Source organism: Netta rufina (genome assembly GCF_964035555.1).
Source record: "Netta rufina genome assembly, chromosome: 5".
Taxonomy (NCBI): Eukaryota; Metazoa; Chordata; class Aves; order Anseriformes; family Anatidae; genus Netta; species Netta rufina.
The window spans coordinates 57,010,676-57,028,159 of NC_140128.1; the positions used below are offsets into that span (position 1 = coordinate 57,010,676).

A 17,484-nucleotide genomic window follows, 5' to 3' on the forward strand; every position below is an offset into this window, starting at 1 on the left:
AAGACTTTCTTCATACACAAAAACAAACTAGGTTGAATGATTTCTAGGCATTTTCTAAGAAAAAAACGCTATTCTCCATTTTGACATGCACAAGAACAGCTCATAGCATCTGTTTTCAAGCCTGGTAAAAATTCTAGATGTGTTCTCTCTCTCACGTATCAAGACAAACCAGAGCATTAAGTTCCCCTGGAAAAAAAACGTTCAAAAATACCTAAGTAGTAGGTACAGACACATTCGCATTAAGATCAGTTTTCATTCACAGAGGAAAGCACAAACCACTACAAAAGACAGTTTTTTACCAGAAGAGATTGGACTTGAAGCAATACACTGGAAACAACACTCTGCAACTCTTAAAATCCTCATGTTTTACTTTATGTTGTAGAGCTTCAAAGCAAAAACAAACTTTAAGGAGGTTTAGATCAAAAACATATATTTTAAAAGAAACTCCCACTTACTTTCATGACAGTATATTCCAGTAAAACCTCTTTCACAGGCACAGGTAAAATTCCCTCCTGGCTGACTAATACACCGTCCATGAGGCCCACAAACATTAGATGAAATGAAACGGATTCCTTCTTGGGTAGTATTAGTGAAGACTTCTATTGTGCAGCTGTCTATTACTAAGAAAGAGAAGAACACCATCAGACCATAAGAATCCGTATCACTTTAAGTTATCCAAAAATTAAGACCTTAAGACCAGTTAACTTTTAAAAACAATTATGTTACTTCTCTACCGCTTTATAAACGAGCACTGCTACAAGCACTTTCTTCTCACTATTTCACCAGGTCCATGTACAATAAAATAATTCTGCATTATGCTATTCTCAGAAATACTACTTTTCTATGTACCACCATTAAGACAAATTTCTGGACAGGAGCAGGTACCTTTACAAGAATTGTTCTTGCAGTGGTCCTTGAGATGAGAACAATTCTTTCCATCATAGTCATCAGGGCAGGCACAATAATAATCTCCTCCCAGATCATAGCATTTAGCCCCATTCTGGCAAGGGTTAGGTTCACAGAAGTCAATATCCATCTGTAAGAGAGACCAGTTAGCAGCAGCAGCTTCATTTCCCAGAAATAAACAGCTTTAAGTACGTTGCTGGAGACAGATGAAGCTGATTTACAGAGAACCTCAAGTTTATGGATTTTCTACACTGCATATACAGAAGGAAACTTCAGTTGTTTTTTTTTTTTTTTCAACTTTAATGAAGGGCTTTTACAAAGGGCTTCTGATTCTCCAATTAAAGATATCCCTTTGCATGAGGCTGAATAAGCATATTCACAATAACTTAGCAAAGAATGTGTCATTAAGAGATCGCAGTGTGACTACTCTAGATCATTATCCATCATTTCTCTGCCCTTCACACCCACATGCTATGTGCTGTAACTCAAGTTAGATAGCAGCTCACTTAACTTGCCTCTACAAGACACTTAAAATGCACAGCACCTTCCAAAAATGTATTCTCTAGAGCAATTCAGTTCCCCTCCCACCTTAACTAACACATAATTTGTTATTGAACCACACAACTTTGAAGAAACCTCTGGAGATAGCTACTCCCACCTCCTGTGCAAAAAGCCTCGTTAGACTAAGTTGGCCAGGGCCTTATCCTTACAAATATCTAGCATGCTGATTTGCACACAGAAATGCAAGGTGCATTTTGAACACTTCTTAGAATTTGCTTTTTGAACTTAACACTAAACCCAGTGTTCATAACATAACCTTTAACAGACTCATCCTTTTAGGAAAACAATTCTGCTTCTACATCTTAGACTGCCATAGAAGACCACCACTGGTCACACCCCAAACTAGCTTTTGAGGCTGCATTGATGACTGAGACTATATTGTTATATCAGTTTCTTTCCCCCAAACTGTTCTTACAGACTGCACTCCTGCCCTCGAGTCAGTCTTTTCCTCTTCACATCTTGTGAGAAAGGAAAACTCAATCTTACAGAAGTCTGATCAAGTCCCATAGCATATTTGGCCACTCTCTTTCTTTTAAACTGCAGAGTTTTTTTTAAATAAATTCAAACCTAAATAAAACAGAAGGAACCCCAGATGTCTAAGCATTAATTCAGCACAGCATGTACAATTCCAGCTGCCATTGAGAGATTTTCAGCCACCTATTTAGCACTCATATAAAACATTTAAAGCAGACTATAAAATTAGGAGATCTGAGAATCTTTCTCAGACCTAACTATCATACATTTCCATTTGTTTCCTTCCATTAGTATAAATTTCCCCTTCCCAATGCAAGTCAGTAGCTGGTACTTTAGCATCTGGAATCAATGGTAGATATTCCCTGCAGCACACACGGCAAGAAGCCAATTCTTCCTCTATTATTTGAACAGATCTACTAAAACTTTAATTACATATTATGGTATGAACCAGCAAGAAGTAGAGCACCCAAGATACAATCCTTACGTAGAAAAGGCATGAGTTATTAGGTACTACACCAGTTTTATTAAACTGGTCAGTATCTGTAACCCTTTTTAATTTTGAATAAAAGGAAGACAGTACAGATACATTACAATAAACATTCTTCAGCATGTAGCAGAAATCACTCCAATGTCCTCCATTAAAAATTCTGGAAGAAATCCAACAAGCTTCTAATACAATGCTTTCAGTAGATGCTGTCTTCCAACTATGTTTATTTGGTTTTTTAGGAAAGCCAGAAAGTACATACTTAGGCAATATAATTTCATATTGAGAAAAAAAACTAGCATCCTCCCTAGGAAGAAGTAGATCTTCATTATCATTAAGTATTTTCATTAGGAGTTATCAACAGCATTCAGTATTTAAGATCTGAGTACTTAATGTGTAATAGCACTGCACATTCCCACAGTGATGTAGAACTGAGAGCCAATACTTATGTATCTACCTGCCTGTGGTTATTCCTGCCAACAGTAATAGGATCACTTGAAAAGTACATCAGCTTTATACTTCAGAGTTAGTAGGACAAAGGTCTAAACCATTTAATGTAACAAGAGGACACAGCTCCTGAAGATTTGAAAATTTCTAAAAGCATTTCAAGCTTAAGGAATACTTACAGCTTTAAAACAAAGGAATACTTACAGTTTTAAAACATTTAGGAGATTCAACACCTATATGCACCAATTTAGTTTATCAAGCTGCACCTTCAAGTTTCATAAGTACTGTGACAGCACTGAACAAGTTTGCTTATTGAGAGTGTCAAGTATCACCTATATCACACAGTAACACCTTAGGCCTTGCATTACTCTTATTTAAACCTGGAGTTACGTTTCTTTCAATTCAATCCATGGAGACTACTGCAGTAGTGTCACCACTGGCCTCACCTCACAGAAGACTCCCGAGAAGCCCTGTGCACACAGGCAAGTGAACCCATTCACTAGGTCTTTGCAGCGGCCTCCGTTTTGGCATGGATTGCTTTCACACTCATTTGTTTCTGTCTCACAGTTTTTTCCTGTGAAACCACGAGGGCATAAGCAACGGTAACCATTCACTTCATCCTACAAGGAGGAGAAATGAACAAGAAGTGGGAAGACTTGTTTATTGATAAAACTTACACAGAAGAATTCAAGTTGTTTCTACATTCTGAATTTGTGAACAGCATTAACACCACAAAAATCATTTTGTTAAAATTTTGTGGACAGAGTCTGCAAGCTTTCAACATATCTTACCTTGCAGCCTCATTTAGCCCATCTACAGTTGGAACTACAGAATAACTAGTCAGAACAAAATTTATTTTCAACATGGTATGTAATCAAGAGTTACCTTACAAGTCCCTCCATGTTGACATTGTCCATGACAGTCATTAATATCTATGGATAAAATAAGCAAGGTATTAGAATTTATAAGACTAAGCCCTAAAATAGAAGTCTAGAATAAAAAAGCAGAACAAATTATTTTCAAAAAATGTTTAAATGTAAAGCAAGGACGCTCGACATCTTAAGATAGTCTTATTTTAAAGAATTTAGAATTCTGTAATAGAAGTTAAATCAACCGGTATCAGCTAATCTCATATCTGAAGTTTCAGCTAAAAAGTATTCAAAAGTGAACATGATATTCAGAATCAGGGGTGAGTAGTCTTGCTCTAGGAAGACAATTAGAGTTACATAAATTTAGATTCGTTTAGAAAACACCTGTTACATTTCTAGATCTAATGGTACTTTCAATTTACTTCATTAGAAGTTAAGAAAATCCAGACAACGATTATTTTCCCCTTGTGTAAGTATCTATACTATTATTATTAGGCCTCATTTAAAAAGAGAATGAAACATCCTATATACAACATAAATACTAAAGAAATACTAACTGATATGACAATTTACTCCTGTCCATCCTGGAATGCAGTCACAGTAATATCCACCAATGAGATTTTTGCAAGAGTAAGCATTAACACAGGGTTTTCCCTCACACTCATTAGCATCTGTGAAAGAAGATAAAAGAAAGAAGAGAATAAAGAACAAACCCAGAAACAGATTACCGCAGCACCAAGCAGTTTCCATGCAATCCAAGCATCAGCAGCTCATCTTAAATACACTGATAGGGCACTAAAGCTATTTACATACCCTAGGTTTTTAATGCACGCTCATCTATAATAGCACATGCATGTTATCTTACTTTTCCCTTTGCCTAAACTCAAAAAAGTAACATGTTAGTCAGGGCAAATTCCACCCTTGCCTCCATAAGCTGGCATAAGCACTTTCTGCCACCATTAAGTAGGAGCTACCATCACCAATGCTGTATTTTGAGACAGAGAAGTTATTGGGCATTCTAGAACTATTATAAACAAGCTTAATCTGGGATTTTTATAGTTACAGGTTCACTTGAAACTTGTTTTTTTTTTGTTGTTGTTTGTTTTTAAAGACCTAAAGAAGATCTAAGATATCAATAACAGCACACATCTTCGGTGCTTATTTCAATAACAATCATATCAGAAACAGAGCTGCTCATTATTTAATACTCTTCAGTGGCCTTCACTATAGAAGGTAGTTACTTACCTAGTTGACACGTCGCTCCAATCCACTGTTGTGGACATATACACTCAAATGCATTAATACCATCAATACAGGTCCCTCCTTGAGCACAAGGGTTAGATGCGCATTCATCAATATCTGTGAAGTCAGAGCATGCCTTCCATTACTTGGTTTAAAATTCAGCTTAACTTGGGTTTAAGTTATTTTGCAAGGGGAGTGGGGATGGTGTACAAAAGCTTGGGAAGAGACTAACAGCTCCGACCTAATTTTTTACTTGAACTTATCTTACTTTAAGAAGATGAGAATCTTTCGTGTCCATGTTTATATATCATAAAATGAATCCATTTTATTTTGCTTTAGTCTAGCTAAACAATTAGAAGTTGTCCTAGAACCTTTGGCAACAGAGCATTTCTTCATATACATTAAAAAAATCTACAAGTCCATAATATGATCTAGCAATGCTTTTGCCAACTTGCACTTCTAAACTGCAACAAATACATATTGATTTTAATAGTGCAGGCCACACAGTACTTTTAATCTTTACTGAGTCTCCCAATGCACAGCTGTTAAAAGCCAGGGAAGTCAAAAGGCTACCACCAAATTCCATACCTGCATAGCACAATTACTAAGCAAGCTTCATCAGCCCTTCCAACCCAAGGGGTCAGCCACCAGTAAATGCATACCCACCAATAGCACATGTTGGTCCACTCCACCCCGACGGGCAGTGACACTTGAAGCCTGATGAAATTTCATGACAAATTCCACCATTAGCACAGGGATTAGATACACAAGCATGCTCCGCTGGGAAGAAAGGGAAAAAAATTGCTAAATACTCTTCCAATATCAAACAGGGAACTTACATGTTTCAAAAGTAAAGTTTGGAGCCTTCGTCTCCCACATACAGGAAGACTGACAGATTTACAGAATGAGACTTGAACATGATTTTACTGAGGGTACATCATATTTTAAGACTTAGAAAGCCTAAGGGTAGACAGGTCACCCATACCTCTATATCAAGCAGCTGGAGAATTCCCCATTAATCTACTGCTTCCAGCCACATACTTCTTTCTACCTCCAGAGTGCTTCAGCACCTTTTTTTTTTTTTTTTTTTTTAAAGCTTCAGTGAGACAAAACAGATATGTTGCATGCAAGTCTGAACAGTAGTTTAAGTATCAAAAGGTCTGTTTAGCTTCATTCTAATATCCTTCATTGGAAACTGCAAAGAAGAGAGCTACTTGCTCTCTGTAGGCCATGCTGCCTGCTGTTACTTCACGTAGGGCTGCCTAACACTTGCAGAAGCTGCAGCAAGTATCAATCGAGTTGAGAAAAGACAAGTATGCTATCACCTGATACTAATTCCTCTCAGAAGCCAAAGAAAAGCTTTTGGAAAGTAGAAAGCAATCCTTTTTTAGGTGAGACTTTCTTATTTTGATAGTAGTTATGTTTTAAAAAGGCCTTTTTTTTGGTGTATTATCTAACTCAAAATGAATTCATTTTGTCTTGGCTGTTACGTACTAGTGCCTAAAACAACTCAATCCAATCTACTGCTAATAATTAGTATAGAACTTGTGAAATGTATCCCCACTTTATCACCACCCCCTCATCCAGAGAGCCAAGTTTCTTCTCTACAGCTTTCAGGGCAAGCTAAGACAGTATTTCATCTATCTTAGCCAAAAATTTGCAGTGTTCCACCAGCTGAATCAAAATTCACATCTTGATAGCATCATAAATATCACGTAGCAGTTTGAAGAAGTTCAAATAAGATCTATATCCTGAGAAATGTGAAAGCCTTCTGTGAATTTAGTGAATTTAAAACCCAAACAGGTTAAGTGGAAGAAAAATTGTGTTCTTCCCATCTACACTAGTAATTAACAATAAAATTCACATGAGAAAACTAATACCGCATTTTAAAAATAAAAAATAAAGGATTTAACAATCCATTGCAGCAAGAAAAATGTCACTGTAGAACATCCAACTGAATACTGCGAGAGGACAAAAAGACTACCCAAAATTTTTCATTCTTCTCCAAACATGAAACCTTTGAGTAAAATTAGAAATATAAAGTTACAGTATTGCACACTTGTCCCTTTATCCAATCAAATACAGAGAAATCAAAGAAAAGTCTCCAAATATCAGAACAGTCTACAGCACATAAAAACATTGGGTTTTGCATGGAACACACACACAGGTGTGCATGAAAAAAGACAATGAGCTATCTTTGTAGCATCATGAGACAGGATGCAGTTTCACATTGGCAAAGTATCTGTTGGATTGTAGTCAAGAAGGCAGGCTTCATCAGAAGTACAGTTGAAATGTTTAAATTTGTTCTCCCACTTTGGCAGTGGATACAGGGAAGACACTTATCCATTCGTTTAGACTATGCTCAAGGTGACTCTACAGAAGGGCTCAAGCATATTTCCACAGTGGTTAACAACTGCATTGCTAATCCAAGTGTCAGAATTCTTTTAACATGGGACATCTAACATGAAGTTTCAGTTAATCAAAAATCACAGTCAACACATTCAGATAACTAAAAATTTGGCCAAAAACCCCACCAGACCATCGTTAAAACTGAAATGCCTATGACTACTACTTCCCTCAGTCTGCAACTTGTATAAGATGCAGGTTTGCAAGCAAGTCAAAAGACAAGAAAAATGTAGCAAGAAGGCAAGTGACAGAAAAAAAAATACACCTCTAACCCATGTTCAGAAGACCACAGATCAATTTCATGTTTGGATTAAGTGAAGAAGCCAAGGGGAAGGAAACATTCTGGGTCTTTTTTAAATCCAACAGACACCATGGCAGAATTTGTCATTTCCAGCAGGCTTTTTTATTTTTGAATAGCCAGACAAAGACAAGATAGAGTTGGCATACAAGTTGCATGCCCTCGTATTCCACATATCCCCCTTTGGAAATAAAGCTAATTTTTGGAAGAGACCTCAGTCTCTCCACTCCACAAAAAGCACAACAATGAACATAAAAGAATACCATCAGGCTGACTAGAGCATAGCTCTGAATAAAAACTGTTTCAGAACACGTGCAATATCCAGAATTACCAATTTCGCAGTTCTTTCCAGAGTAACCATCTGGGCAAGCACAGCGATATTCATCTGGTTCAGTATTCATGCAGGTTCCACCGTTCAGGCAGGGATGGTGATTTCCACAATAATTCAGATCTGGACAGAGAAAAGCATCAATTAATAGGGTGACATAGATCTCAATATTATCATTTTAGTCCCTAGTCAGGTGTACGGATGCCCTTCTAGCTTGAATATCATTCACCCATATCAGCCCCATATTCCATTAGCTAGGCTGTCAGTTCATCACTAACAGGGAAGGATGAGCAGAAGAGAACTGCATAAGTTAGAGGACTCCAGATCATTCCAAGACTTTTGTCTTGAGCTTCCTATACTTACAACGCTTAGGTAACATCTGCCATAAAAGAATTAGGGACAGAAACACTCAGGTTGTGGCACACTAGCAGGAAAGAAATGGTTAATGAGTTATCAGTTAATCATGCAACTTTACTTTTTTTTTTTTTTTTGTAAATTAATGTTAAGTACCTTTGTTACAGAGCAGGCCACCCCAGTTGGTTTCACAATTACACTGCCATGGTTCATTACAGCTCCCATGAGCACAGCCTGGGTAGCGGACACACTCATCACAGAACTGTCCTTGCCAACCATAATGACACCTAAGATGTAAGTTCACATGTTAAAAGTTAGCAACATGATGCTTAATTATCAGCATTACAGGTATTTAGAACGCTACACTTACCATCCTCAAAAACAAAATCAGCTGTTGAATGCACAACAGATCATTTAATTTCTGCCATTTAGAAGGTACGTACTAGTCCTGTTGAAAACCTTTACTGGAACTCATCTTGCTCAACCACATTACACACCATGGCAACAAACCACAGCAGGCACTATGCGTGCTGAGAGCTACACATAGATCTGTATGTCCTTTCACAGGAATCCCATGTTCTGAGTCATCTCACGCTGGGATAGAACCAGTGATCAGCGTATAAAGAAGAAGGATACAACTACTTCTCAAAAAGCAGACTGCAGGCTTACTGAACCGCATTAGATTATGTTGTCTGTAGCAGTGCCCAGAATTATGCTAACAAAGCAACTGTTTATACTACAGGGTAAGTATTAAAAGCCTAGGTCTTTTAAAAAAAAAAAAAATCAGTCTTTTTTTCCCCCCCAAGTATGTTTCACACACATTCTAACCAAACAGAAATAGTAAGTTCACTCTGTTGGGTTAAAAGAAATATTTCTGCCTGTTCATAAAAAAGTATTTCTTATAAGCAGTTCAAGAGCTATATTAGCAACAAAAAGATGCATAAAAACACTTTAAATGGGAGCTGGGCACACGCATGCCAGTGGAGATATGCCTGTCAGGGGAAAAGCATTAGAAACCTTTTTTCTTAAAAATAGCTCACCTTTCTATTACCACCATGCCTTGAGAACCATAAAAAGCAGACAAGTTCTTACGTCTTTTGGGAATAAGGAAGGAAAAGAGGAATAACTAAGTCTTGCTTCCTTGTGAATCATTCCACCATTTCAGTAAGCAGTATCAATCCCCAGAGGGATAGACCAGACTCTGCTGACAGCAGATAAAATTTCTGCTATTTACATAGGCAGAAGGAATCCCACTGCAGATCTTTGCAAGACAATTATTTTATTGCATAAACCTCTAGAACTACTTTGAATTCTCACTCCTGACATCTCCTCCTCATTCACAACCCCAGAGTTGCAGGATCCATACAGGACAGCCTCAATCATCCATGCAGTCCAGAGGCAGCTGATTGCCTCTTTACATTAAGCTGTCAGGAGAACATGCCTGGAAAACACACATACTTTAGAAGCGGTTTTCTTCTGTTGTATTAGCAGTAAGAGGAAACAAATACTGCTCCTGCTAAATCTGATCTCTTCCTTCCTTCTCAGGGACAGAAACGTCTTTTCAGGGGCTGGTAATAAACAATAAAAAAAGCACTAACTCACTTTACTGGCCCCAGCCCAAATCTGCATCCATGCCAAACCTGGCACTACTGCCAGTGATTCACCATGACTATCCCAGCCTGAGCCAACTCCCCACCCACATGTAACAAGCATTTTCAAGGGCTGAAAATCTGCATCACACAGCAGATAATCATAATAACTCCATTTGTTTTCTATATCCAATAGATAACATTTCTTTGTTTAACACTGCACTGAAGATTAGGAGCGCAAAGAAAAACAGAGCCACCTTCTTCAAACTTGAGAGCATTTTAAACACCTCCTTGAATTTGCAGGTATGTTTGACTCAACATTAGAATTGGTTCATCAGGAAAGGATTGCTGCTTTTTCATGATATTCAACATGAAGAATATGAAGTTTGCTGTTGAAGTTACCACCGAGCCCGAGGGAAATCATTTCTACAGGCTGAAGGCAGTCCAATCAAAGGAACACAATGTTTACAAGTCAAAAGGTTACTATGTGGTAAGCTGATCAGCCTTCGGTTTACAAGGAAGAATAAATTAGGATTTCCTCTTGAACAGGAAGTCTGGTCGCATCCTACACTAGCAGGTGCTAGAACAGCTTTAATTTCACTTCCTTCTAATAAGATAACGTTTAATAAATCTCATCTCACTCAAAGCAAGATGGGATCAATAAAACAAAACCAATACAGAAGTGGGCACACTGCAATATGAGACAAAGATCAAAGTCAAAACACAGCAGAGAAATAGAAGCACAAAAGGTACAGATGTAAAAGTAACAATATCTATCAAAAAAACAGAATTCCTTGTCAAGTAATGACCACTTGTATTAAAAAAAAAAAAAAAAAGGAAACTACTAGCACAGCTAATGGCAGGCTGAAGTTACCTCTTCCGCAGCCATCTACCGGTCCCTCTCCCATCCCCTACCCCTGTTGAGAGTAACTTGTTGTAAGCTTATGCAATCCTATATTTTACACGTCTGAATAGATAATAAAGCCAAATTTAGAGAACTTAAAGATCCCCATTGTACAATGGACAAAGAAAATCCTTACTGGAATCAAGATTCTACTTCCTTCGTCCTTCCCCTCTGCTGACTTCATCTGCTCCAACTCCTCTCCACAACCAAACGCAAAACAAAATCAGAGACTGCTTACTTAATCTTAGCCTTTGCTGGCCATTAGCAGTACAAAAGCAGCTACCATAAATAGACTGCTACAGTTTAGTTACTTCCTGATGGAAGGCTGAAGCACAGGCATCTGCTCCCAGACCAAAGCCTTCCTTCAGGTCAGGATTAGCACGGAGTGCAACAGGAATAAGAGAAGAGTTGCTAGTCATCTTGAAACTGAGAACTTGCAGAAAAGATCCTGATAATTCTACAAATGTGCTTCATGGCTTCCATTTTCCTTAAATGAATGTCTGGTGGCAACAGAAAACAAGAATTTAAGTACAAGGCTGGGGACAGGGAGGTGGCAGAAGCTAACATTAGCAAGGCTTTGAGATAACATTTCAGTCTTCAGATTAGACAAACTGCAACTGCACAGGAAAAAGCAGTTTTTCTTGACAATTAGATAAAGCCACAGTAATTCAACTCATAGTATATGCTTAGTTAAAAATAAGCAAGTGGGGCTTCAAATAGCTAAATTCCAGGATGAAGAAGGATCTTCTACAGTGCTTGTAAAGCAGTAAAAATTTATTATCAAGAAATCCCACAAAAACACCTGTCACTATGCACAGTTCAATGATGTGTACTCATAGGCTAAGAAAAATATATATATTTTTTTCCCTGGGGCTGTTAAGAAGCGAAACTGGTAAAATAGTAATCCCATAAAATAGGAATTGTCCTTACAGAAATACGCTTGTTCTATGTTCTTCTAAAAACACTTATAATTAAGGAAAGAACTGATACTGGTCCTTCTCTGAAGACATCTGTGTTAATTATACAGTGAGAGCTAGATTAAAATTGAGCATTTCTGAATCAGATGCCACAAGGTGTTCAAAAGATTCCATATTGCTGTATGCAAGCCAGCATTAACAGTATTTATGAGCAACCTGGTCTAATCAGACCTACTTCGGGCAGAAGGTGGGATTAGAGGACTCCAGAGGTTCTTTCTGCTCTCCACAGTTTCATGATAATCCTCCAAGGGCAGTTACGGAAGTGATATGGAAAGGTGAAGCGATGTACCCAGACCTTGCAAGTCCAAAAAACAGTCCCTCAACACCTTGTATGATTCAACTCTTTATCCAAAAAGAAGTCTGTTAAGTACCAAGAAGCCACAGTGCTCTCAACAGCCAACTTTATTTGTTCAGCTGTTTTACACCACCTTGGTGCATGGTCTGTTCTCCTAGTTCAATCATTTCTATTATTTGAGAGTCTTGAACTTCCTGCATGATGTTCACTTGAAAAATTGCATATCCAAGGTTTCATTCAATCACTAACCTACTCCAGTTAACCTTTTAAAAAAAGCTTGTGATACTTAAGAGTATACCTAAATAAATTCTGTTCTACATCTAGCTACAGGGAGCTTAGTTGGCAACTGATGTGTAAGTAGACCTACACCACCAACAGCACAAAAAGAAATCAAAACTACTTCTGAAGTCTAGGTCAAAGTACATAGCCCAAAAATAATAATAAATCCTCGGGAGGATATCCACAAAGTGGTACAAAGCCTTTAATTACCACTTCACCGGTATCTTGCATATCCTATAAATATAGGAGGAAAAATCATTGTGACGTGATTTACACGTGTTATTTTTTTTTAAAGCAGGCTTTTTGCAGGGAGCTTCTCCCACACAGATTTTAGAATCTGTGGCCAAAAACTGAACACAGGAAAATGAAGCAAAACAGTGACATTAAGAACAGAAGCAAAACGCATCATTTGGGGTGGGGGAAAAATAACCCTCTTAAATGGAAAACCACTGAATTTTCTGATGACGTGAACAGGATGGTGTTGCATAGGCCAGAACAATAGCTTTATATTAGTTATTTACTTAAAATAACTATAAGAAAGTCTGTTTAATGCTTCAAGAGACCGTTGCATAGCATGGAGCAATATGGTCTGTTAGATGATCCTACAACTATGAGCATCCAGATTCGGTATTATAGCTAGCACGGTACTCACTAGGATTTGGTAACATCACAGAAATGCATTCTCCCCCTTTCCTACTTTTGAAATAGACATGATAGCAGTTCTGTGACTCGGAAAAGATGCTCATTAGTATACTCAAATCCTTCAGTTACCCAAAAGCTCGACTACTTTTACTCTCATTCCCAGAGCTCTTACTGGATGAAAAATGCAAACCTTTCCCTACAAACTTGTTTCTCCTATAATAAAACCACTGAAAGCTAACATTCTTGCTCCAATACCTTACTTAGTTTTGTGAAGATGATGGAGGGGATGGTTCAACATTGTTTACCCGGAACACATGGGGAAGGCTGCTCAGTCAACTTGCAGTAAGTGGATCTAAGGGTGTGTCTACATTTGTGCTAGTTCCTATCACGAACATGCTTTTCAGTGAACTGCCTGATCATTCCTGTTGATGGTGTGTTGGTTCACATCAGAGCTGTTTTGGAACAAAGGAACTGGATTCCTTTCAGGTTAAGCTAAGGTAACATAAGACAGAGTATGCCAGGAGCACACCTCATGTCTTCCAGCTGCAAACATGCATTCAGTCCTGGAACAGACTAGAGTTAGCCTAAAAGCAAAACTGAAGTGGTTTTAGCATGGATATCAGGTTCTCAACAATAAAGCTTTTAATCTACTGTTCTAATTTGTCTGCACCACCTACTACCAGATAGGTTAAGATTGTACATGTTCATATTCCCTGCTCTCACTTGCGTTCTACTGGCAAGTAGTACCCAGAATATATTCTGTGCCTTTCTATCCACTACCCATTTAATGCACAGTGCAGAATGTGCCTCAGTTCCTTGACCAATTAAGACAAATATTAATTCCATACTTTGTTTCTAACTTAATATGCTTTTTTTTTTTTTTTTTTTTTTTTAAATATTTGCCAGCACCCCCAGGAAGCTTACCACTAGGACACGAGATGTGTAGTACAATCATACTGGTTATGGTAACAGGCATTTATATGATGAGAGCAGCAACAGTAATAATTTCGCAAACCCTTTGAAACTGGAAACCAAGATAAAGTATCTTGGTGTGAAAGAGGAGATGGGAGCAGATGTTCAAGTACCAAGCCCACTCCTGCAGGAACAAGCAACAGCCACCAGCACTTTAAGGATCACAGTCAGTCCAACACTGCAGAAACTGAAAAGGTCAGATGGTGTGGCAGCTAGTGCACGGCTCACACAAGACTTCTAGCTCAGCTTAGGAGATTTCTCACCAATGAATATCATGTTGTGGAGCCACTGTGGAAGGAAGCCACGTTGTTTCAGATTCGCTCTTGACAAGTCCTGGTTATTCAGGAATTCATCATCTGTGAGCATTTTCTAGGTGTTTGGAAGTGGTAGAATTTTGAATCTGAGCTAACTAGCATTGAAGTTCATGCTCTTACTTCCTCCCCACCTTTAGAAGCAGGCTTTTTTTTTTTTTTTTTTTAAAGTCCTGTAAGATCTCTTGCTAGCTCTCCACAGAGTGCTTCAATAATGACCTGCTTCAAACTGCCTCACCAGACCTCTGTAACCAAGCATGAATTTACTAGAATCCATTTTTTCTTTCTGTAGCTTAAGCAGAGCTCCCCAGTACCGATGCTAACAGCATCATCCATCCAACTGTTATGAAAACACAAGCAAGAGATTAGTGATATCAGTTGGCCTCCTACTCAAAAGGAAGGGAAGACTGTGAAAGCCTCAAACAATTAACAAAGGATCTCCAGAACACTATTATTCCCAACACCTCAGGTAGTAGTAGCTCATTTCGCAACTCGGGATTTTGTCCCTGCATGTCTTGAAGGAAAACACCGAAAGATAGTTGAGCCTGTTCTGGCCCTTACAGCAACAGATTAAGTGCACACAAACACTTGGGATGAGGTCCACAGCACCTGCAGGCACCTCTGGACACAGTAACACAAAGTTGAAGGACTAAAGTTGAATACAAGACTACAGAAGGCATGGTGTGAGCTGGGACAGCAAGTTTGAGAAGTCTTACATTTGCCCTACTGAAACAAGTACATGATTCCATATAAACTAATAAATCACACTAGCATTGTAAAGCCAAATTTTTACCACAATTAGTTCAAAAGCAATTCTACAGTAAGCCTGAAGTACAGAAGTTAATTAATTAATTTGCTTCAGAAGTTGTACACATCGTCTGCTGGCTTTGCTCAGCTTGCACGAATTCATGTTAGAGGACTATCAACAACCTCAGTTCTCGTTCATTTCAGTTAGCCTATATATTCTGAAGAAGCTTTTGCATCACAGTTGCATGGAAAAAATCCAGGACATAACCTAGGGCCTACCATAGTTCCAGAGATGCAGCTGAGCACAAGCAGAGCAGTATTTGAGATCTGACCCCTTTTTGCTTCAAAAAGACATTTGAGCATTCAAAGACAAAAAGGAAAAGGAGAGAGGCATCAGAAAACACACCATCCCAGCAGGAATATGACAACGTAGACCAGACATGAGGCATAACTGAACGTCTGCCAAGCCCATACCACTCTAGATCACAAGGAAGTAAAAGATTAAGCTGTTAAGCAGCCTACTGACAGTTTAAGAGTGGTACCAGTCAGCAGTTTTAATCAAGGAAAGAGATTGTCAATTTGTGGTTTCTCTATGTTCACTTTGGTAATTTCCTAACATGATTGAGCCTAACCCAGTTATAAGTCATTAGATAACTACATTCTTCTTTACCTAGTTTAATGCAGCACCTAAAATGATGCAAAAACATACTTAAAGCATCAATTCTTACAGCTTGGCAGTGTTGCTTCAGCAGTCTTTCCTAGTGCTTTCGTTTGGTGAAGTCAATCAACCAACAAGACCATTTGGCCTCCCACTGCAGGCCAGAAAGTTCACAGCTGTCAAATATGGAACATGGATATGGATAAAGTTCATGGTTTTTTTGTTTTAAAATGACTGTTTTCCTATGTTTGAAAGATTCACTTAAGTTACTTTCCTCAAGGATGTCGTTTTGTTCGCTTTTCATCAAGTTACTTCCGAGCTGCCTTCAGAATAACCCAAAGCCTATCACCTAGACTCAGTGATACCACAAAACAATTTCCTATACTAAGTTGTAATAAGGCCTGCTATTTTTAATTTATTTGATGAAAATGCAAAGAAATAGCCAACTTCACCATAACCTCTTCAAAACAATGGGTACCTGAACTTGTTCAACTGATGAGATCCCATTTCAGCTAATTGCCTATCAGCTATTAGCAGTCTGCAGTCATTTAGCTATATTAAATATTTGTTTTTGCTAGAACATTTAATCCAAGAACAGCTCTAAATTACTTTGGAAAAATCAAAGCACAGAGGGTAGAGCCTGGCTACGAGAGTTAGGCTGATGCCTCAGAGCCACTGCTTAAGTTATTTGCATGTTCATACAAGATGAAGATGGAAATCGTTTTCCAACTCTATTTATAAATGCCATTGCACACTCTGGCAACAAAGGAGCTATTGGCACCAGTAGATTTCCATACATCTCACACCCATGTTTTTCTCACATTTTCATTTTCCTTCTGAATTAAAAAAAGGACATTGTTTTCACCTGTTAAATGACAGTGGCAACTGTCCAAAAACCAGGAAGGAGCAATCTAGATTATGATTCAATAGCACCAAACTTTTTTTTTTTTTTTTTAAATAACAGCTTCCTTTGTACTGCTGAAGATAAAGGTCACGTCTCTAAGCCTTACTTATTTTTAGTTCAGAATCATTTTTTCTATAGGAAGTATTATCCATTTGGGTTAGAAGTTCCACTTTTAACATAGCCTAGTAACCACTACAAAATGCAAACTAGAGATATCTGTGGGACAGAGCTCCAGCAAACAAATCACTTTTAAAGAGAGATGAGTCTTCTGCAATAGTGGAAATACAGTGGCCATATATAGAAAAATCAGTATTCTCCTTCAACATGCTGACCACCAGTCTATTGCTTCAGCAGACCTGTGTTAAGAAGCAAGGAAAATAAACAGCATACAACCCATCTGGACCAGTAAGTCCCTTATTCTTCCCCCCAGTACTTTTTTCAGATAAAATCCATCCAACGAAGTAGTGAGATTTTTGGTCAAAGTCCTTCTGCAGAAGCTTCTATAAGCTTTGGTCATCTGGGCTGATTAGAAAAAGCACCTAGACTTACACCACTAGATGCTTTTTCATGTATGTCAGTGAGACTCTGTAAGGGAAGGCTTTGCTCATGAGACTCCTTATTCAGACACCTTAAAAAAAGGTATCACAAGAACCCAGATTTCATCTTCAAGGGCTTTTTATTCCACTCTTGAAACCTTCCTCCACCTTTCCAACTTCTGTCCTTCCTGATACATGCAGTACCACTGAGAGAAGTGAAAGTTCACAATGAAATTGCACTCCAAACCACAACTTTTTACATTTAAGCTGGTTCATCTTCATTCAAAGGCTGTTTGCATTT

General features: G+C 38.2%; 1 protein-coding gene across 1 annotated transcript in view; it reads right to left on the minus strand.

Annotated features, from left to right (window-relative positions):
• The window catches only part of JAG2 (jagged canonical Notch ligand 2), a gene marked incomplete at its 5' end in the record, with an annotated part of 68,133 nt that overhangs the window by 16,680 nt on the left and 33,969 nt on the right, over positions 1-17,484 (minus strand). The window contains 9 exons of the mRNA XM_084288406.1: positions 456-620; positions 886-1,036; positions 3,319-3,492; positions 3,758-3,804; positions 4,299-4,412; positions 4,987-5,100; positions 5,650-5,763; positions 8,019-8,138; positions 8,526-8,656. Of these exons, the coding sequence (XP_084144532.1) occupies positions 456-620; positions 886-1,036; positions 3,319-3,492; positions 3,758-3,804; positions 4,299-4,412; positions 4,987-5,100; positions 5,650-5,763; positions 8,019-8,138; positions 8,526-8,656 (1,130 nt within the window). The remainder of the gene's footprint in view (positions 1-455; positions 621-885; positions 1,037-3,318; positions 3,493-3,757; positions 3,805-4,298; positions 4,413-4,986; positions 5,101-5,649; positions 5,764-8,018; positions 8,139-8,525; positions 8,657-17,484) is intronic.